A 23385-nucleotide genomic window follows, 5' to 3' on the forward strand; every position below is an offset into this window, starting at 1 on the left:
GCAAACTCATTCTGGGTGGATGTGTGGAGATCATGAGTCTGATGCGAAGAATCACTCACATGACTAGTTCTATGACTAATTAAAGCATTTTTTGGATCTCTGCTGGCTGACGTCAAGATAAAGGCACTTTATGTTTTGGCAGCAAAAGTTTTTGTTCTTCTGAAGTGTCTGTAATGAGAAACGACAGAAACACAAACCATCTGATCTACAAACCATAAAACAACATCTGGAGAAAGACCTTCAGATGGTTTCAATGTTCTCATGTTCTTCACATAACAAACAAATCATAAAGCCGCTCGACACACGGACAATTAAACACATTATATATATCCATAAAACGAAGAAACGCGTTCCTCTCCACAATTACAAACATTACGAGCCCCGATGATCCTACAAACCCACAGACACATTCAAAACAACACCAGAAACCACACTCAAGAGCCGCTGTGTTAGAGAGGAATCTCACCCTTGATCTCTGATGAATAATAACATATGTGTGTGTGGTCTCACGGTTACACACACATTCTTGCATTCTCTCCATAGGCGTAATGGTTTTTATACTGTACAAACTGTATTTTCTATCCCCTTACCCTAAACCGACACCTAAACCCACCCCTCACACAAAACTACTGGCATTTTTAGATTCTCAAAACACTTCATTCTGTGTGATTTATAAGATTGTTTCCTCATGGGGACCAAAAAAATGTACCTACAAAGTCCAAATTGACTGCTATTATTATGCTCACAGGGACATTTGTTTAGCACACAAACACACGCACGCACACACACACACACACACACACACGCACACACAAGCAGCGCATTTCTGACATCAATAACAAGATTCCAGACAGAATGGTTGCAGTTGTTTGGCTGCGGACGAGACGAGGACGAGCTCTATAAATACACAGCATGTTTGACACAGAAAAAAATCTGCTGCTATAAACACTGAACGCTCCGTTTAGTCTCAACGATTAAAACACACATGCACTATCAGCGTAGATCCAGACTCAGACCTGCTGGGTTTATAGGATTCCTCTGGGATTTGAATAAATGTTCTTTCTTTAAAAACTGAGACGTCACTATTGACCCCTAAAACGTCTCTAAAATGATTTAAATGTAATGATATTACTTAATTAGAATGCCTAATTTATTTATTTATTTTTTCCAGCAAGGTTCCATTGAGATGAAAGGAAATCTCTTCTTTCAGGGAGCCCTGGCCAAGATGACCATGCAAAAAACTAAATTATATACGGCCAAAGCAAAACAGTAATAATGACTCAATAAATGAATTAAAACAGCAACAAGGTTCCTTCATTATGCACTGCAAAAAGTTTTTAAAAAGTGTTCAGAGAGGGAATAACTGAAGAGGTGCAACATTAAACTTTAAAAAAATTTTTGTTTTTTATACATATAACCACAGAAGCATCAGAGGAAGACGTCAGCTTCAGTGGGAGGCTCTTCTCCTGGAGTCACGAAGCTTGAGAAACCCTTTAGTGCACACTAGTTCCTCAAGGGCACTTACTGGTACTTTTGAAGGGCTTCACCTCAGTGTTTCTGCGGAACGAGCCGCTCGCTCATATCTGACATTCACAGACTGTCTGAAACATCCCACACACACACACACAGACACACAGACACACACACACAGTCTCAGAATCAGATCGACACTTCCTGTCTTCAGATGAATCGAATGAGTCACTCGTCTATATTCACTTAATCTCCAAACAATAACATCAGCTTATAAGGCTTTCTGACTATATTTGTCCAGATGATCAAATGTCACATACAATAATTCGTAATCATCTGATTTGTTTGTCTCATGACGAATGTGGGAAACTGAAGCTGTGAGACAAACACAAGAGCGGCTCCTCTGAGGGGATTTCATTGAGGATATAAATCAATTCATTTCATATTTAAATAGAGATTATTACACTCACAGTCAGAAATCAGCATGTACAGTCATTAAATATGAATTTTAGCATTCACAACGCACCGCTGTGATGCTGAAGTGACCAGTGTGTTTCTACACCAATGAGACGTGCAAGTCCAATTATACATTTAAGTACCGAGTAATATTAATTAACTACACATACTTGCTATATAAGTAGGGTTAGGATTACTTGCATGTAATTATGCATAATTTATTGTTATTATAATAGTAAGCACATGTAACAAGGACACCTTAAAACAAAGTGTTACCAAAAAAAAAAAGCTTTTTGTCTTGCTTTCCCGTATAAATACCTAAACTTTTTAAAATAATTTACTGGAGATGCAAAATGGAGAAGTCGGAGAAGTACTGGAGAAGTCGTCTTGAATTCTGAGAAACTCATCAAGGTTAATATAATAATATCCTTATTTTTCACTTTGAATTAAGCTGATTTTTCTGACTCCTTTGGCAGATATTTGTTCTTGTTTTGATCGTAGACTCGCTTTATTTTTTGATATTTGTCTCATAAAACAAGAATCTCAATTCATTATGATATTCAGTGAAGACAAAAAAAATACTCTGACACAGAAGCATGTGACAATCATGTTCAGAGCCGATGGGAGAAACGCACCTGTCTGTGTGATCTTCATCATCATCGTCGCTCCTGAGAAACTGAAGTGTGTGTGAACAGAAGCAGATCAAGAGGAGTGACTCCGCTTTCAGTGTGAACATGAGAGACTTCTGCTGCTGAACGAGCAGAAATGATAAATGCCAAAAGCACACTGGAAAAATGATTTTTCAAAGTTGTAAATAACACAAATATTATTATGTGATTCCATTTCATGTTTAATTCAGTGTTACTTGTCATTTTTGCAATCTGTGACGTTTTAGTATCACTGAGATACTACTATTGTTTTTATTAATACTTTGAATCAGTTTTATTTTTCCATTTTCTATTTTAATGTTAGTTAACGTTTCAGTAATTTTGTCTATATAATTTTCATTTATTTATTTTAGTAGATCAAATTAAACTAAATGAAAATGAGAAATGTTGCCTTGGCAAATAGCTGAAATAAAAACTTATATTTTATTTCAGGTATCATTTATTTTATTTCAAGTAATGACAACGTGGTAACACTTAAAGCCTTCAGTATAATGCATTATAAAGGTATTCATGCACTGTAATGCATTATATCTTTTCATAAATAATTGTAACCGAAGTTAAAATGCATTATAATATTTAAAGGTTTGTCTGTCATGTGTTTTAATGCATTATACTTTTTAGAGGTGTGATGAAAGAATAGATATGTATTACAGTGCATTATACAATTATTCATGAGATCATACCATGCATTATAAACTGCATTAGAAGGCATAATTAATGCATTAAAATAATTCTATAATACATTATATATATATATATATATATATATAAATTTTACAAGAGAATACTTGTCCAGTTTTTCTACTTAAAATCATGTTAAAAATTCATGTTTAATTTAATGTTACTTGCCATTTCTTTGTAATTGTTTGTGAAATCTACATCAAATTTCTGTCATTGTAATGCTTCATATATTTTCATAAACACTTATTACCAAAGTCAAAATGCATTTTAATATTTGCAGATTCTTAGTTTCATCTGAAACTGGTTGTTTGTCGTGTGTTTTAATGCATAATTCTTTCTAAAGGTGAATAGATATGTATAACAAATGTGGTTATGATTATTCATGAGATCATACAGTGCATTATAACGTGCATTCCAAGGCATAATTAATGCACTAAATACTTTTAAGTGAAGTCTTACTGAAAATGTTTTAATGGTTTTAATGTTGGTTTGTTGTAGTTAACTACCCTGTCTGTGAAATTTACTAGCAACTCCTGAGGGAAAACTCTTTCTACATGCATGTTTTGTTTTAAGCGGCGCGAGGAAACAAACTCCCAGCTGCTATATTTCACAAATCAGCGTCATTCTTCCAGGAGGAACAGAAATACGAGCGTCCAAAGCAAACACGCGGACTCTGCTCATAAATTCAGGCCGGAGGAGCGCAGAAGGGCCTCTGATTGAAGCCACATGGGGCCGAGTCCAGCTCAGACTCATCTCCTTCTACTTTCTATTGAAGATATTTTGTTAATTTCCTACTGTAAATATATCAAAACTTAAGTTTTGATTAGTAATATGCATGGCTGAGAACTTCATTTGAACAACTTTAAAGGTGATTTTCTCAATATTTAGATTTTTTTGCTCCCTCAGATTCCAGATTTTCAAATAGTTGTATCTCAGACAAATATTGTCCAACAAACCATACATCAATGGAAAACCTATTTAATCAGAAATTGTATAAATCTCAATTTCAGAAAACTGCCCCTTATGACTGGTTTTGTGGTCCAGGGTCACGTATGATCTTCAGTGTGATCTGGGACGTCCCGAGCAGCTTCACTTTATCGGGCCGCTGGAAGATTCTCACCTTTACAACTTCTTCAAACTCCGTTCCCCTTCAGCTCGTCTGAGGCCGGTGCTATAATTAACAGCAGATGAAGGTCATCTTTAGTCGCAGGGGTTTTCCAGCATCACACTGCAGTCCATCTGAAACTGAAACTGAAAGTCCAGCATCTGGTGGATCCCGACGGCTATTTGCATTAAACACATTAAAGGTTTATTTATAGCGCTTTAAAAGCAAAACACACACAGATGACTTCATCCGGGGAACTTATTCTGAGCTCATATGATGATATCGTGATGAAACACAGCAGCAGGAAATACAACCAGTGCTATTAAGATACTATTTTTAAAAAACTATATTAATTAGTTTTTATTTTTATATTTTAAGATAAAGTTTTAGTAATTTTGCTTCTGTTTTTGAGTTTTTTTATTAGCCTTTTTTAAAATGTCTATATTGTTGTTTTATTTAGAATTTCATTTCTTTATTAACTCTTATGTTAAGTTAAATGAAAATGAAAATATTGATTTATTTTAAGGATGTATTTTATTTTAATTTATGTTAATTAGTTCATTAGATTTGGATAAATTAAAAGGTAAAGTAAATAAAAGTTATTTTTACTATAATAGTTTACCATTTTAACTAGTTTACTGTAATAACCCTGCCATCAGCAAACAAAAACACAATAAGACTGATTCAATGTCATTATATACAGAATATAAAGCAGTTTAATCACTTTAACTTAATATTAGCACGCATAACTACCATTTTCATTTTAGCTTTTTTTGCATTTTAATATTTTTTAGTTTTTGTTTTTTATAAGTCTACAGTTTTTATTAATTTCAATTTCAGTTTTATTTATAAATAAAAGTATTTTATTTAAGCGCTAAAAAGTATTTATTTATAAAAAGCGCTATACAAATAAACTTGAGTTGAATTGAATTTAAGCAAAACTAACTATAACGCCAATGAACTATATTAATAACCCTGCTCATTGCAAACATAAAACTACGGTAAGAGCAACTGAATACCATTATTATTCTACAGAATACACTGATAGCTTAATCACTTCAGTTTAAAATGCATGCTCAACTATCAGTAAATCATGACTTCATTGTTCTCATAGAGTCAGAGTAATTATTATTAGCTGTAGAGTAATGGTTATGGTTTTTGTGTGAATGTGTCATGCGGATGAGTGAATCAAAGCCTCGCTCCACCCGACCAAACAAACGCATTACGCAACATGCCAATTACTTCTGGGAAAACAAATTAGTTTAATGAGCAGTTACATAAACGACGCTTTTCTGAGAAAACGAAAGGACGCGAGGAGAAGAGAGAAATCACCAGGAGTTCGACGGCAGACCAGCGAGATCCCCTCTGCAGAAATTACAGCCGTTCAAAGTCACAATACATGTGTTTCGTATGGCCCTAAAAACATAGGTATCTGTAACATGCATTTGTTAAACTGTTGTTGAATTCATTAATGAGACATTAATTAAACCATTCAAAAAAATTCAGAAAAATGAAAACTGAAACAAAATTTGATTTGGTAAAAAAAATAAAGGTACTAAAATTGCATTTTTTGTTACATTTTGAATGAATTGTTTTGAATGAATTGCTTTCAATTAATTAGACATGCTTTCTGATTATTAATTAATCAGTGCTGTCCAAAATAAAAGTTTTTGTTTACATAATGTGTGTGTGTACTGTGTATATTTATTATACATGTATATATTTAAGAAGAATATGCTATGTTTATATATTAAATATATTTATATAATACAAAATATAAATGTAAATATTTTCAAAATATATACTGTATGTGCGTATTTATATATACATAATAAATAAACACAGTACACATACATATAGTATGTAAACAAAAACTTATTTTAGAAGTGATTAATCACGATTAATCGTTTGACAGCACTATAATTAATCTTTTAATTAATTATTGATCCATTAAAATATCCAGAAAATGTAAACTGAAAACAGAATTTGAGGAAAAATAAAATGCATTTTGTAGGGCGCAGTTTTTTTAATAATAATAATTTTTTAAATAACTTTTAGTAAAATAAAACAGTAAGAAATGGAATTTTAGAAAACAAAAAAAAGACTTGAATTGAAGTGATATGGATTTGACGGCACTGACTCTGAATAAAGACACTGTCGTGTTCTGTAGAGCTGCTCTACAGCGGAGATTAAATGTGCTTTGCTTGAGAAAGTGAAACGACACGGAAGAGATGACGATTCAAATGAGGCTCTGTCCGAGAGGAGCTCGATCCCTAAGGACAGCAGGAAAGTCCCAGCGTCCCCTGGTGTCTCTGCCCACTTCAGAGGACCGGAATCCACCCAGAAACACACACACACATCAAAACCCCCTGTCCTGCACGCCCACCTCACGTTTGTTTCCATCACAATGAGGAGTTGCAGGGAAACTCGGCCCTTATAATGACACTGGTACTTTCCACACACACACACACACCTGTGGCCCCGCCCGTCCTCAGCCCCGCCCTCCGCTCACCTGTGCAAACACGTGCACAATCACAGCACACAACAGAGCTTTGTAGTAAAGTTTATGAGTTAAAATGCTGAGCGTTACATCCATCCAGCACAAACGAGACTCAAACAAGACACATGAGAGAGGGCACAAACGCTATTTACACCAATCAGAGAGCAGAACACAAGCTGAGGCGGAGTCACGAAATGTCCTGATGAAGCAGCGCTCATCATCTGGAAGGTTCCAGTCCATCAGCTCCAATTAAAACTATAAATTAAAGGGACAGTGCACCTAAAAAGATCACTCTGTCATCAATCAATCACCATGAGGTTGTTCCAAACCTGTATGAATATTTTGAAGAATGCGTGTTACCAAACAGTTGACGGTAGCCATTGACTTTCATTGTATTTTTCCCTACAATGGCTACCGTTAACTGTTTGGTGACAAACATTCTTCAAAATATCTATTCAGATTTTTAACAGAAATGATATTTCAGGGCCCTGTGAAATATCTTGTATGAATTGTTAAACACAGCAGAAGATTTTTTTTGGTCCCCATTGACTTTTTTTCCCCCCACAATGAAAGTCAATGGCTAAAGAATAAAGAAACTTGTGCAGGTTTGATCAACTTGATGGCGAGTAAATGAAGATTTTTTTGGTGAACTGTCCCTTTTTAAGTAGAAATCAACACAAACTTTCCTATCGTTCTGTCAGGAATAGGATTCTCCATAAAATAAGGTTTCGCTCTACAGCACAAACTCACTGCATGATTCTCTATACAGCCGTGATGAAGCACAAACACAAGGTCTTTCTCCTCTGAACAAATCAAATCCGCACGCTTCACTGCGATTGGTCGGCCATGGGGCTGGTCGCCGCCCCCTCGTCGTTGCTGCTGTCCACTTCCTGTTCCATGGCGGCCTCCTCGTCCAGACGCTGGCTGGTGTAGTCGGTGATCTCCAGAAAGCCGCTGGGCTCCACCACCACATTTGATTGGCTGGAATCAGGCATGATGGAGTACTGCGGGATCACCTGCCCACAAACACACATCAAAACAGGCACAAAATGAAATTTACTGTATAGGGTACAACGGGGCTAAAGGCACATTTGATATTATTTGCCTCTAAACCACTAGATGGCACAAAAACGTGGCGTAGCGCTTTCCAATTCGCTTTTTAAGATGCACGTGCAAATTTGGCAAAGCTGATTCTGTACTGACTTGATCTAATATTTTATGTTTTTTTTTTAAATGTTGCAGATTTAAGTTGCAAATGAGAATCGCTAAAATGAATGCATATATTTTGAGACAAAGGTCTTCTTAACGATTTTCAGCTTTGTTTAAGATAATTAAAGCTACGGTTTTTAAATAACGAAAGAATATGTAAAAGCACACTGCAAAAAAATATATTCTCTTACTTAGTATTTTTGTCTTGTTTTAAAGTCAGTGGCTTTGCTTACACACATTTTTTAAAGAATATATTTAGTTTCTTTTTTTTACAAAAATGAATGTTTTATGGCCCTATGAAATATATTGTGTTGTCTTCAACAATTCAGATATATTTTAAGAATGTTGGTAAACAAATATTTGCTACAAGCAAAAATATCTGCCAATGGGGCAAATAAAATAATCTTGTTTAGCCTTTGAATTAAGATGCTTTTTGCTTGTTTTAAGCAAAAACTAACAAAATGTTGATTTTTTTTTTTTTTTAACAAAACTTAATATCTTAAATCATTTTACTTGTCAAGTAAATGCATCTTGACTCAAGAATGTTTAGATATTTATACTAGAAAATAAAAATAAAAATTAGTTAAATTGCATATGATTACAATTAATTAGACTTGCATTTTGATTATTAAAATATTCAGCTGCTTTACAGCTGAAAGTTTGTCACACTGTTAAAAATTATCCTCCTCCCTAGTATTTGTTTTCTAGTATAAAATCTTTGAATTAAAGATGAATTTACTGTACAAGTAAAACGACTTAAGATATTATGTCTTGTTTTCTGTAAAAAAAGAAATTTAAAAAAATCAAAATTTTGTTAGTTTTTCCTTAAAACGAGCAAAATGTTAATGCATTTGATTCAAGAATGTTTAGATATTTATACTAGAAAACAAGACAAAAATACTAAGTAAGAGAATCATTTTTTTGCAGTGCACATACAGTTGTTCTCATAAGTTTATAAGTTGCAGAATGTGCAAAATGTTAATAATTGAAACAAAATAAGAGGGATCATGACAATTGCATGTTATTTTTTATTTAGCACTCTCCTGAATAAGCTATTTCACATAACAGATGTTTACATATACTCCACAAGACAAAATAAAAACTCAATTTATAAAAATGACCCCATTCAAAAGTTTACATACCCTTGAATCTTAATAATCTGTCGTTTCCTGGATGATCCATTTTTATATTTTATGATAGTTGTTCATGAGTCCCTTGTTGCCTGCCTGCTGTTCTTCAGAAAAATCCCCCAGCTCCTGCATTCTTTGGTTTTCCAGCATCTTCTGCATATTTGAACTCTTTCCAAAAGTGACTTTATGATTTTGAAATACATCTTTTCACACTGAGGACAATTGAGGGACTCATGCATAACTATTACAAAAGGTGGAAACATGTACTGATGCTCAAGAAGGCAACACAATGCATTTAGAGCCGGGGGGTGAAAACTTTTGAACAGGATGATGATGTGTAAATTTTTCTTATTTTGTTTAAAGATCATATATTTTTAATTTGGTACTGCACTTAAGAAAGAAGCTACATAAATAGTTAAATGTTTCCCAGAAGACAAAATAAGTACAATTTACGCTGATCATCCAATTTAAAAAGGTTTCACCTCATGTCTCTTGAACATCAGTAAGTTTTCACCTTTTGTAATAGCTGTGTTTGAGTCCCTCAGTTTCCCTCAGTGTTAAAAGATGGATTTCAAAATCATACAGTCACTCTTGGAAAGGGTTCAAATATGCAGAAGATGCTGGAAAACCAAAGAATGTGCAGGAACTGGAGGATTTATCTGAAGAACAGCAGGCAGTTGAACTGAACAGAAAAACAGTCGTGGATCATCCAGGAAACAACAGAGGTTATTAAGATTCAACGGTTTGTAAACTTTTGAACGGGGTCATTTTTATAAATTCAGTTATTATTTTGTCTTGTGGAGAAAATATAAACATCTGTTATGTGAAATAGCTTATTCATATAAAAAATAACATGCAATTTTCATGATCCCTCTTATTTTGTTAAAATAATTAACATTTTACATATTCTACAAGGGATATGTATGATTCTGTTATTTTCCTGAGATGTTTCTTTGAAGTGATCTGTGTTGTATCAAGCGCTACACTGCAAAAAATGATTCTCTAAGTATTTTTGTCTTGTTTTCTGGTATAAATATCTAAACATTCTTGAATCAAGATGCATTTACTTGACAGATATTTTTGCTTGCTTTAAGGAAATACTTAAAAACAAACTTTTGATATTTTTTACAGAAAACAAGACACAAGTAATTTTACTTGTCAAGTAAATGCATCTTGATTCAAGAATGTTTAGATATTTATACTAGAAAACAAGTTAAAAACTAAGTAAGAGAATCATATTTTGCGGTGTACAGAAGTAAATCTGAGATGGAGCACCTGTATGATGTCCAGGTCTTTGCTCTTGACGCGGCTGAAGGCTCCGTGAGTGAGCGTCTGTTTGGAGCTGCTGATGAGCGGCGAGGCGCTCGGTGTTTTGGTCAATGGGCCGCAGTCGCTGGATGAGTCCACCACCATGGGCTCGACGCTGGGGTCGATCTCCGCCTCCATCATGGAGATCTTCAGGATGTCGGAGACGGAGGTCTTCTCTGCCGCCGAGCGACTGGAGCTGGACTCTGGCTGGAGCTTGACGGACGCCTCGCCGCTGCTGGACACTGGGGGACACTGATGAGCACCGAACGTGATCTTCGTGACGGCCGCGCCCTGCGTGATGATCGGCTGCTGCACCTGAGACAGAGAACCATCACTGATCCACTGCCAGAAACATAACATTAGGGCTGTGTGGATTGATTCTGAGATCTTCTGAATGCATTGCCATTCTCTCTGGAATCGATTCTAGGCTTAGTTTTTAACAGCAGGTGGCGCTCTAGGCTAGTTTTTAAACTAGGGATGGGCGATACCACTTACTTTGTTTTCGATATGATACCGATACTTTTACAGTCCAGTATCGTCAATATCGATACCGATACTTATAAACGGAATTTTAAAATATGAAATTTATTAAATTACTATGAGTAAAATGGGTAATGATACCCACATAACTTTCTATTTGAAATGCATTTTAACATTCAATACGCTTAATTGCAATTTATTAGGTTATATTCTTGCTTATACATGGGTAAAATATGTTTACACTGCAAAAAATGATTTTCTTAGTATTTTTGTCGTTTCCTAGTATAAATATCAAAATAAATTTGAGTCAAGATGAATTAACTGTACAAGTCAAATGATTTAAGATATTATGTCTTGTTTTCTGTAAAAAAATAAATAAATCTAAATTTAGTTTTTTTTCGATATTTATACTAGAAAACAAGACAAAAATACTAAGTAAGAGAATAAGTGCTCTGAATATGAGACAACAGTGAGTCCACATCACAACAACAACAAAGCTTTAATTATCGGTCTAATTCTATGAAAACAGCAAGGTTCACATCACAACTATAATGGTAACGCCACAAATGAACGATATCATTAGGATCACTTCCATAGTATTTTCTTTATTTTCAGACGAAGAACAATAAAACACTTTATTTTAAGGTGTCATTGTTACACGTTACATGTACTTACTATTATAATAACAATTAATTATGCATAATTACATGCAAGTAACCCTAAGCCAAACCCTAATCATATAGTAAGTACATTTAGTTATTTAAGATTACCGAGTACTTAAATATATAAATACACCGTAACGAGGACACCTTAAAATAAAGTGTAACCCGATAAAAACTAGGGATGCTCCGATACCACTGTTTCCAGTACTCGGTCGATATCGATACTTTTATTTTTGGTACTTGCCGATACAGAGTACCGATATCGGTATTTTCATTGCATTTGTCAATTTTTTTTAAATCTTGGGTACAGAAACCAAACGAATATGTATAGTGCTAGTTGGTTAACTTCATTTATCAAATAGATATATCCTTCAGTTATTTTCACACTCAACTATGCCCATTAAAATGTATTTTACAAGTTTTAGTAAGTTTTAAATCTTTCAGAAATGTAAGTAGCGTTTTTTTCGATTTATATTCCAAAGTGACTCATATAATGCAGAAACACTCATGAAGCTTAGCGCATTTACACTGGCTGATAGTTTCACTTTCGCCATAAAGTCGTGTATGCTTAAGGTTGAAAATAAATGTTGTTTATAGTGAATGCCCCTATAAATGTTGTTTTACATTTATGATTTAGTTTTAATCCACATGACGCGTGTGTTAAGTGAGCGGACATCAAAAATCACGCAACAGAAGTGTGCTCTCTCTCTCTCCCTGCCGTTAAGTAACTTGCATTGTTTTACTTACTTGTTTTTGACATATCCGACCGAACTACAAACTTTCCAGTGATGTCTGTGATGTGTGGTATCGGGTCATTTTAACGAGTTCGAGTACGAGTACAGGAGCTCAGTATCGGACCCGATACCAGTATCGGTATCGGCGCATCCCTAATAAAAACATTGACAGACAATCAGAATCCATCCTGTTTTAAAGAGCTTCAGCATTTAAAGTGACAGACGACAAAGCAAGCAAAGCCACAGGTGTGAACGCTAATATAATCAGTGATATATCTTTATAGTTATCATAAGAGATATTGTTTTATTCATCATTATACTTATCTTAATAGTTAACAATATAGTTGTCATCCTAGTTATCATTCCAGTTATCAAAGTTATGTTTATAGTTAGTCATAGTTATCATCATACTTGTCGTTATAGTTATCGTCTCAGCTATTGTTATAGCTATCATCACAGTTATCGTTATAGTTATCATCATACTTATCGTTATGTTATGATCACAGTTATCATTATAGATGAAAAACTAATGAACAAAATAATACAAATGTAAAATTAAAAGAAATAATTTAAAAATAAGTCAAAATAATAAAATTTTTATCTGTTTAGGTCCATGTCATGTGACCATTAACCATCATCAGAAAACCGTGAATATTAAAATACTATTAAAATATTAACTTGGAGATATTAGAGCCGCACGATTCTGGATAAATTGAGAATCACGTTTTTTTTTGTCTCAAAAAGAGATTCTGAACTAAACTAAATAAAGTGTGACAAAATATTATCGCTGCAGCCTGTTTAACAGTGTTTAATTAATTTGAATGAATTATTAAACATTTTAATATATATATGTATTTAAAATGTAATATATTTAATACACCAATTTTAATATTATAATTATGAAAAAGTGGTTTGAATAAATGATTCAAAGACTCATAAATACTTCACTTGTTTCATTACTGGATGAATCAGCGTTTTTTTAACAAATCTTTTGAATGATTGAATGACAAATACATTTTTAACAGTCACTTGTCGCCACCTAGTGGCAAAAAGATGCAATGGACACAAACGTTATTTGAAGCACCAGTTACTTTCAAAAGATGACTTGCTCTATTTTGATCACTTTCATAGACATCAGTGTTTATATCTGAACTATAAACTTTCATCCCAGTATTTCTGTGATAATATGAATGACTGTAAGACAGAAATAATACTGTGTAGTTGAAAAGACTGCATGCTAACTGTCTGCTCTCTCTGTCAGCGGCAGTGCGAGCGCAGATCTGAATGTTCAAAGGTTTAATAGACAAGCGAATCGCTGCCATTTAGAAATAAGATCACGTGGGTGTTTGAATCGAGATCGCGATCTCTTAACGATTAATCGTGCCGTTCTAACAGACACACAGCGTGCATGCGGGCCTCACCTGGCTGCAGCCGGGCGTCTTGCTGGAGCCCACGGGGTGATGCGCCTGCAGCGGCGGCGGCTGCGACAGCTGCGTGTGTGTGTTGGGCCGGTGGTGTGAGGAGGGCGCCTGCTGCAGTTTAGGCAGCTGTGGTGTGTGTGGAGGGTTCGAGGAGACGAGCGCCGCAGACGCAGCTGCAGACACGGACGCAGACACTCTCTGCACAGAGACTCGGGCCACGAGAGGCTCCACCCTCTTGGAGGAAGTGGGTGTGTCAGACAGGCCAGCTGCAGGTTTGGGTGGAGGACTGCGGTGCTGCTGAGACGAGCGGTAGAACAAACCCGTCTGAGGATCCAGAGTGTCTCCCTCTAACTCGCCCTCCTCCACCACCATCTGCTCCTGCAGCGGCTTCACCTGCGCCACACACGCCTCCACCTGCGCAAACACACACACACACACACACATGGACAAACAAACACACACACACGGAAAAGCACACACACACACACACCCCTCAGCATTGAACACTGGAGCATTTGAGTCCATTTGACAACAGAATTGGGTTTGTTTGGCTGATATTCAACGGTGTAAAGTTTGTTTGTAAATCTAGTTAAGATATGAACACCAGAGGACGCTGTTTACTAAGACGTCTTTACACATCTGAGTTAAGGCTGCTCTGTGCCTGCTTAAAATTCAGTGTAACAATGGAATGCTGCTCAAGAGCCAGAATAAATGATGCCCCTCTGACCTGCCTCAGACCCTCATAAATGAAATACACATACATATATTATACACCTACATATATTATGTAAACAAAAACTTTTATTTTGGATGTGATTAATCGTTTGACAGCACTAATAAAATTATAATAAGTTACTTTACAGTTCAATAGTGATATTTCTTTATTGATTTGTGTCATTTTATAATTTTATTAAATAATAATAATAAAAAAAAAAAAAATAATAATAATAATAACAATAATTGCAATTAGATGTTTACCCAATTTGTTCTGCCTGTTTTTTTTTTAATGTACATAAAGGTTCAAGGCTGGTAAAAAATATAATTGCCAGTAAATTTTCCTTATTTTTCTCTTAAATATGCACACATTTAAAACATTAATCTCATAACATTGCTGTTGCCATTTTAGATGCATTCCTGTAGCTCAATGCCAAGATTATGGTTCAAGGAAAACCACGAAAGGCATGTATAAAGCATAATCACGTATAACGCAGCTGTAATTGCAGTGTAAATGCATTTCTGCCTCGTCAGATGCAGGTTCTGCGCCATCGTCGCAGTGTAAATCAATGACACAGACATATGGCGTCACATGACCGCGGTTCTGACCTGTTGTGTGGCGTGTCCAGACGCAGCGGGTGCGGCGGTGCTGCTCTTGGCTGTCGGTGGCACTGCTGGGGGCGGACACGACGCTGACGGACTCGGGCTGCTGGATGCAGCGACGTCTCCTCCGATCACAGCCTTACACACTTTACCTGAAACAGCACAGCGTATCTGCAGAGTCTTTGACAGTTCACCCAAAAATGATCATTCTGTCATCAGTTACTCATCCTTCACTTGTTCTAAACCTGTGAGTTTTTTCCTCTACTGAACACTACAGAAGATATTTTGAAGAATGCTGGTAACCAGTGTTGGGGGTAATGCATTACAAGTAACGCGAGTTACGTAATCAGAGTAACTAGTAAAGTAACACATTACTTTTTAATTTAGAAGGAAATATCTGAGTTACTTTTTCAAATAAGTATCAAAGTTACTTTGTTTCTCATGTATTGACTGACAGCTCTTGTGTTGCCATGGTGAGAGAAATCAGGAGTAAACGTGTGAACATGATCTTACTGTAGATCTAGACTAAATATCAACATGTATTTACTCATCTCACCTGCACAAAAACACATTCAGTGTTCCTCAAAATCAATAAAAAGTCAAATGCAAACTCAGAATATTATACAAACTGCAATAATTAAATATGTTAAATAACACATATAATTTATGTATTTAATCTTTGTGACTGACCTTCTATGATCTAATTCAACCATACTAATAAGCAAAAATGACACATTTGTGTTTCATTTTTGTTATTGGTGAATAGTGTTGAACTTTCTTCTCCTGCGTCATATTCTTCATGCGATTAGTTTGAGCGGCGCCCTCTACTGTACAGACGTGAATTTACATTTTCTTCTTTTCTTTTTTATTTTAAAAGATTTATTTATGGGCTTTTTATGCCTTTATTTGGAAAGAACAGTGTAGAGTAGATAGGTAGCATTGGGTGAAGAGAGAGGGGAGCCGGGATTCGAACTCGGGTCAGTTGCGCTGTATGTTGGCGCACTAACCACGAGACTATTGGTGCCGACGTAAATTTACATTTCCTTCAGCCTGAGGCGAAAGGGCTTTTACATTTGTAAAAGAAGAACTTTTTATATTAAAAACAAACAAGCAAGCCCTGCCCAGATTTAAAAAGTAACCCAAAAGTAACGTAATGCATTAATTTCCATAAAAAGTAACGCAATTAGTTACTTTTTTAGGGAGTAATGCAATATCGATAACAATTTCAAGTGTGAAAAGCCCTCATGGGGACCAACAGCTGTTTGGTTAAACACACAGGTTTGAAACAACTTGAGGGTGAGAAAATGATGAACTTTCCCTTTAAGACACTTTAAGACCTGCACAAATACAATGAATACTGTATGACTAAACCCATCTATCTTAAAATGAATCCTGTCTCAGATTCTTTACTTAACCCGTTTAATCCCTAATTTTTTCCAGAAATGAAACCCTTAAACAACATTGATAGTAAAAGATAAAAAAGACAAAAAAATACATCCATCAACATATTTCAAAATTGTTACTTTTTTGTAACATATATCATCAAATTTCTATATTAGTGCTACTAGTCTTATTTGCAACATTTGAACTTGGATGTATATGTAAACTTAAATTCACTGTTATCCCACCGGTCACTATTGTGACCATCAAGATGTTTACTCATTCAATGACTAATGCTGTGTTCGAAACATCGATGTATCGTCACAGAGATTTGACGATACGAGTATTGATGCAGCTGGCCCTGTATCGATATCACAGCATGTGCGCTGCAGTGGACCGCGCTTAATTTGAATACAAGAACACCGTTTAAAACAGAGTAGAAAAGTGCAAGGTTTCTAAATAATGGATAGAGCATAATATATAGGCTACAACAAGGTTTAATCTGGCCGCGGAGGGACACAACCAGGGTTGCCTGATATAAAATCCCCAAAACAGAGCTTCCACTTGCGCAATACTGAAATATCTACTAAGTGTGTTACTTGTTTTTGTCAACCTGGCAACCATGTGCACACGTGCTCTCTCCACTGTGGATAAACACACTTGCTTTCTGAAAACACCGGTTAGCTTGCAGTTTAGAGATCTCCACTTCAATGTTCTATTCATCAAGTGTTCACTTGGGCCACGTTATCCTAATTGGCAACATGGGCTGCAGCCCAGGGCCCCGAACACTTGGGGGCCCCCGAATCAATTCTCTTCTGCATTTTATACAGGATTGCCAACCGTTCCGTGTAATACGAAATCGTCCGGTATTTAAGACATCAGTTTGTCCTGTATTTGCAGGCATACACCGTATGACCACCTTGACCATATAAATAACAAATTAATTATTCTTAAATCATTGTTTGAATTGCGAACGTAGGAAGGCTTTAAGACCAAGCGGAATCCTCCGCCGCCTATCGCTCGAGTTTTGATTTCTGCAAATCAGTTTGGTCGAATGCAAAGACGTGATTATTGATCGTAAGCACAACATCCGGCTATAAAACATACTATCTACCTTTTACTATTTGCATTAGTTGGACCGAGGCTATGGAATAACCTTCCTTTATCTGTGAAAGCTTCAAATTCTGTCTGAGGTTAAAACTAAATTGAAATCTTATTTTCATACCTTGGGTTTTTAAACTTTGTTAAATGATCTTTTGAGTTTACTGATGTTATTCTTTTTACTGGTTTTTATTTTATTTGTACAGCACTATGGTCAACTGCTGTTGTGTTTATCGGTGCTTAATAAATACAAATACAAATACCTGAGAGAAGATGTCTTAATATTGTTAAATAGAGAAACAAAATTATACATTTTTAAAACGTCTATAACTTCTAGCGCATTATAAGAAGAGCAGGAAGAAGCCCTTTTAGTGGTGAGTGATATTTAATTGTATTGGCTGCTGTTGCGGATTTGTAAGATCATTACTTGATAATATTGTTTAATTTATGTACATAATTTTTTGGCCTCCTATGGGATTGTGACGTGTGCATTGTTTATTTTTATTTCAAAAGTAGGCTATATCGTGCGCTTCTTTATACAGTGTTATAGCAGACAAATAGCAATGATATTGTAGTCAAAACAAAATGCATTTGAATTATAATTAACATGACAATGTGTATAAAATGGTAACTAATTGCTCAAAAGTCTGAAAATTTCTGTTTATTTTGTCTGTCAATCTGAGGCATTGCTATGGGTTGCGTGCATTTTGCTCGACTGATTGATATTCCAGTCTGTTCGGAAACCTAGGCTCTCAAGCCATATGTGGCTCTTTCAGTGAGTGGGACGACAGAAGGAAAAAAATAAACCTAACAATATTTTAAACTTTTTTTTCATAAATAATAAAATCCAGTGTGTCGATTTAATTAAAAATCCATATATTATATATTTTAGAATATTCATCAACGCCCGTATGCCACGTATAATACACCAAAAGTCGCAATAATGGTAATCAGTATTCAATTCACTTACATTTATGTACGATGCACCGTTTACCATTTCATGAAACTATCATAGTTAATGAAGCCCAAGTGCCACCTACAGGCCTGTTATGTGAAGTGTAGGCTGGCGAAATGGTGACATGAAAGGACGTTATCGTTATGCAGCATTATGAAAGTGTCTTATGCTCATCAAGCCTGCTCAAAAATACAGAAAAAAACTGTAATACTGTGAAATATTATTACAATTTAAAATAATGTTTATCTATTTTAATATATGGTACTTTAAAATATCATTTATTTCCGTGGTGCAAAGCTGAATTGTCAGCATCATTACTCCAGTCTTCAGTGCATGATCCTTCAGAAATCATTCTAATATGCTGATTTATTATCAATATTGGAAACATTTATTTATTTATTTATTGGAACCGTGACTTTTTGGGGTTCATTGATAAATAAAAAATTTAAAAGAACAACATTTATTCAAAATAGAGATGTTTTCTAACAATATCAATCTTTACTATCACTGTTTCTATCAATTTAGCAAATCTTTGCTGACTGAAAACTTAAAAAAATTTAAATTAAAAATTAATAAAAATACTGACCTCAAGCTTTTCAATTATATATTGATACAATATTGTTACAAAAGTTATATAATTTTTATGTTTCTTTCTTTTTTTTAAACTTTTTATTAAATCAAAGAATCCTGAAAAAAGTATCACAGGTTTCCAACATTGATAATAAATCAGAATTGCATAAAATGTATTTTAAAGTATATTAAATATTTGATCAAATAAATGCAGGCTTGATGACCATAAGTGACTTCTTGCAAAAATATAAAATATTAATTTATCCAAACATTTGATCTATAATTATTATTTTTTTTTTACATTGCCCCTATTTTACATTTTGTATGAATTACCACCGTTTTGCCGTGTTTCTCTATTAACAGTGAAGCTGTGGATTTAATTGCTTTAGAAACGATGATGCTACCAGCTCCTTGTTGAGAAGGATAATGCAGCTCTTCAGCGATTAAGCTATTTTATTGATAAAATTGTTTAAAAAAATAGTCTGTGCGCGCGCAGCGTGATCCGTGTGACTAAACGCGTGCGCGAGAGATACAGTGAAGACAGCGCATTAGTTTAGAACTCTTCTAACTTTTATTTTTTAAACGTAGAGAGTGTGTTTATTTGTGCAATGATAACCTACCAGCAATGTTAAGATGATTTTAATATATTAGAATGAGTACATTACAATATAAATTTATTAGAACGAGTACATTATTATTTATGGGCTTAAAAACAAGATACAAACAATCAGAATATTGTACCAGGTGTGGAGTGCCCAATGTAAACATGAAATATATGCCATTATCTATATTGTATTGTTTTACAGTTACGGAGGCCCTATAGTTAGAAATGGCTCTATAGTATGCAGTGTTTAATAAACAGCTGTTTCACTAAATTCTTCGATACGTATCGTGACTTTGCTGGTGATACAAAGCCCTGTCTATGACCACATTCAACAAAACTGAATATATGTGAATTCATATATTAATACTAGACACCTTAAAGATAATGTGTACCAAAAATCAGGGTTATTTGGCAAAAAAAAAAAGAACATTATTTGAATGATTTTCCTTGAAACTAACTAAGGCTCAGACTACTGAAATTGTTTTGTTCAAAAGAAATGATGGTAAATTAAATACTAGGAAATGAATATAAAATAGGAAATATACAAAGACAGTTTACTACAGAAAACTACAGTTCAGTTCGATTAACGACAACAAAAACAATAAAATGCTCCAAGAACTGGAAACTTAAACAGGGTTCGTACAGATACTGCAAAATGAAATTCCAGGACTTTCAAGGAATTTTCAAGCACTACTTTTTGGTTTTCAAGGACTAAAATCAGAGATCTCTCTAATCAAACAACATCATTATTATCTTTCAAATTCTAATTAATAAACTAATACAACAAAATGGTACAAATAAAGTGCAGCACATGCAAAGAATGCAATGACTGTGGTAACTTTAACATTTGAAAGGATACTATGGCAGAGTTATCGCTTTCCTTATTCCTTATGATTGACCTGAAGGATGAAAGCTATATCATACACTTGGATAATTATGAGCTATATCGACACTATGGGTGTGACAATGCACTTAGCTCACGAGATAAGACAAAATACAGATACAGTGGGGAAAAAATTATTTGATCCCTGCTGATTTTATATATGTTTATCAGTCTATAATTTTAATGGTAGGTTTATTTGAACAGTGAGAGACAGAACAACAACAAAAAAATCCAGAAAAAAGCATTTGATTGATAGGGGATCAAATACTTATTTCACTCATTAAAATGCAAATCAATTTATAACTTTTTTGAAATGCGTTTTTTTGGATTTTTTTGTTGTTATTCTGTCTCTCGCTGTTTAAATAAACCTACTATTAAAATTATAGACCGATCATTTCTTTGTCTGTCGGCAAACGTACAAAATCAGCAGGGATCAAATAATCCCCCCCCCCCACTGTATTTGGTTCACAATATTTTAATACTATTTTAAAGAAATGTTCAATGACAGAATATTTGTCTTTTAAATCGCAAAAAGTAAAACAATGCAGTTGTATTTTGAAACGTTTTAACTAATCTAGGGCTGTAACTAACGATTACTTTGGTAATCAAGTAATCTACTGATTATTTTGACAATTGAGTAATCTGATATTTTTTAGTAATACAAATAGACCTAAATGAGGCATTAATATGACTATATTTACATACAAATTAACAAATAGGCATAATAATCGGCTCAAATAAAGTATCAAAACCAAGTAATTACATGGTTTTATTGAACCACACACCAATATTCCTATAATATGAACATAACCAACTTAAGTAGGCCTACATTATGTATTATAACAAATAACCTACCAGCAGAGGGCGTCAACGGCCTGGTGTTGTTTCACGTTACAGCGTGATTCAACGACATTTAAATCCATTTAATTTCACATGCAAACGAGGATCAGAGCGAGGGTTTAAACTTTTATTTTGAAATCGCGATGTACAACAAATCGCATATAGAAATATGTTGATGTATTATCCTGTGTTGGCAAAGGTTTATAAATGATTTATGTTACAAATCTAAGTTTTCCCAGATGACTGTTAAGTAACCCAAACTCACAGCATATCCAGAGAAAGAGTTTAGCGCCTTTCACACATACAGTCTTCTTTACTGGTAAATTACTGGTAAGTTAAAGGTACAATATGTAAGTTTTCGCCACTAGAGGTCGCATTTTCAAAACAATAACAATGAAATTATGCTACGAAAGAGGATGTTTACGGATGAGGTAATGGATTAATTTTTTTATTACCTGTAGCTTACACAGTTATTTTAAACAGCGAATACAGAGAATGTTAGTAAAGAACTTACATTGTCAAACATTATGACCGACTTAAGTCTAGCGCGAGTTTAAGCACTCTCAAAAAAACTCCTCTTATACTCAGTAAAGCTGTCTATACGTGGTTTTATGTTACATCTTACAACATACGTACATCTACACTTTGTCGTCTACGATGAGAGAATTTGCGTGAGAGCTGAATTCAGTCAGCGAGCACTGAACGCATCTGATTGGCCATTGCATTCATAAGCTCAACAGACTCGTGTGTGATTGGTTATAATGCGCAATGCTATAAAATCGCGTAAAAAAAAAAAAAAATCATGGTGCAACACTGAGCAGATCTAAATGTAATGCTGCCGTAAACACTTTTCATTTTATTCGCGACAGACGTAATTGATTTAGTTTAACTTTACTGCAGCATTTGTGTCTGTGTGTTGCCATAGCTTCGACAAGCGGAAACTGGGGATATGCGGATATTACGTCATTGATCGGCGACAATGACCAGGGACGAGTTATTATTTAAAAATGGAATATCTCTAGATTTACAAATACTTTTGGGATAACATAAATACACAACTGCATGAAATATATATATTTTTTTTTACGATATTTTATTACGAAAATCGTACATATTGTACCTTTAAGAGATCATGTGTGAACAAGACCGGTTTAAAATTCGTTCTGACAATCATATCCTTTTTATGGAGATGACGTGATTACTATGAGCGGTTTACAAAGCTCTGCTGCTTTTTAAATAACTTTCCTATGTAAATATGTGATAGACTAGAGTGACATCGCAGCTTTTTCAACATGTCGCGCTCGAGACCCAGGCTTCTTTTCCATTCATCAGGGCTGCGCTCTGGATGCTATTAAGGCCTTTCCACACTGAGCGCGATGCGATTCATGCGGAAAAGCAAAGTGAATCGCCCGTGAATGTTGCTTTCACACAGATCGCGAAACGAATGTTCGCCTTCTGCTAATTCACGCCTGCACGCTAGGTGGCGCCAACCAACAATGCATTTTTTCTTCATGTTGCGTATGTATCTCGTGTGGTTTACATCGTCCGCTGCTCAATATACAGCATTAAATTAAGATAAATAACTTGTGTTTCTTCAATCCATAATGCTTACAAGAATACATCTGAAATAATTAGATTGTAATTAATTGTATGATTGTAAATAGTTACACTGAAAATGTATGTACCGTAATTATTAACGTTTTTGCTCAAAACCCACTTTAAATCATCGAGTGCTTGTAATAACTTCCGATTGTGATCTAAAATGGATTTTGATTCTATAATAGGCAGACATGCACTCTTTGTATGTTTTATAATGGACTGATCGATACCAGCTTGTCCATATATATATGGAAGGGCAAGAGATATGATTACATGATTGACAGGTCTAGAGTAAACGAGCTCTGACTCATA

At 34.8% G+C, this 23385-nt stretch overlaps 1 protein-coding gene across 3 annotated transcripts in view; it reads right to left on the minus strand.

Moving 5' to 3' along the window:
• Nucleotides 1-6899: 6899 nt before the first annotated feature.
• The window catches only part of emsy (EMSY transcriptional repressor, BRCA2 interacting), a 38195-nt gene continuing 21709 nt past the window's right edge, over nt 6900-23385 (minus strand). For 2 of the 3 annotated variants that reach the window (XM_058788403.1, XM_058788402.1), the window contains 4 exons: nt 15148-15293; nt 13825-14238; nt 10495-10869; nt 6900-7896 (listed from right to left, as the gene is read on the minus strand). In XM_058788403.1, coding sequence (XP_058644386.1) covers nt 7708-7896; nt 10495-10869; nt 13825-14238; nt 15148-15293 — 1124 coding nt within the window. In that variant the 3' untranslated portion in view covers nt 6900-7707. The remainder of the gene's footprint in view (nt 7897-10494; nt 10870-13824; nt 14239-15147; nt 15294-23385) is intronic. The other variant, XM_058788404.1, reaches the window with a different exon arrangement.

This window comes from Onychostoma macrolepis, chromosome 10 (genome assembly GCF_012432095.1).
Source record: "Onychostoma macrolepis isolate SWU-2019 chromosome 10, ASM1243209v1, whole genome shotgun sequence".
NCBI classification, from domain to species: Eukaryota; Metazoa; Chordata; class Actinopteri; order Cypriniformes; family Cyprinidae; genus Onychostoma; species Onychostoma macrolepis.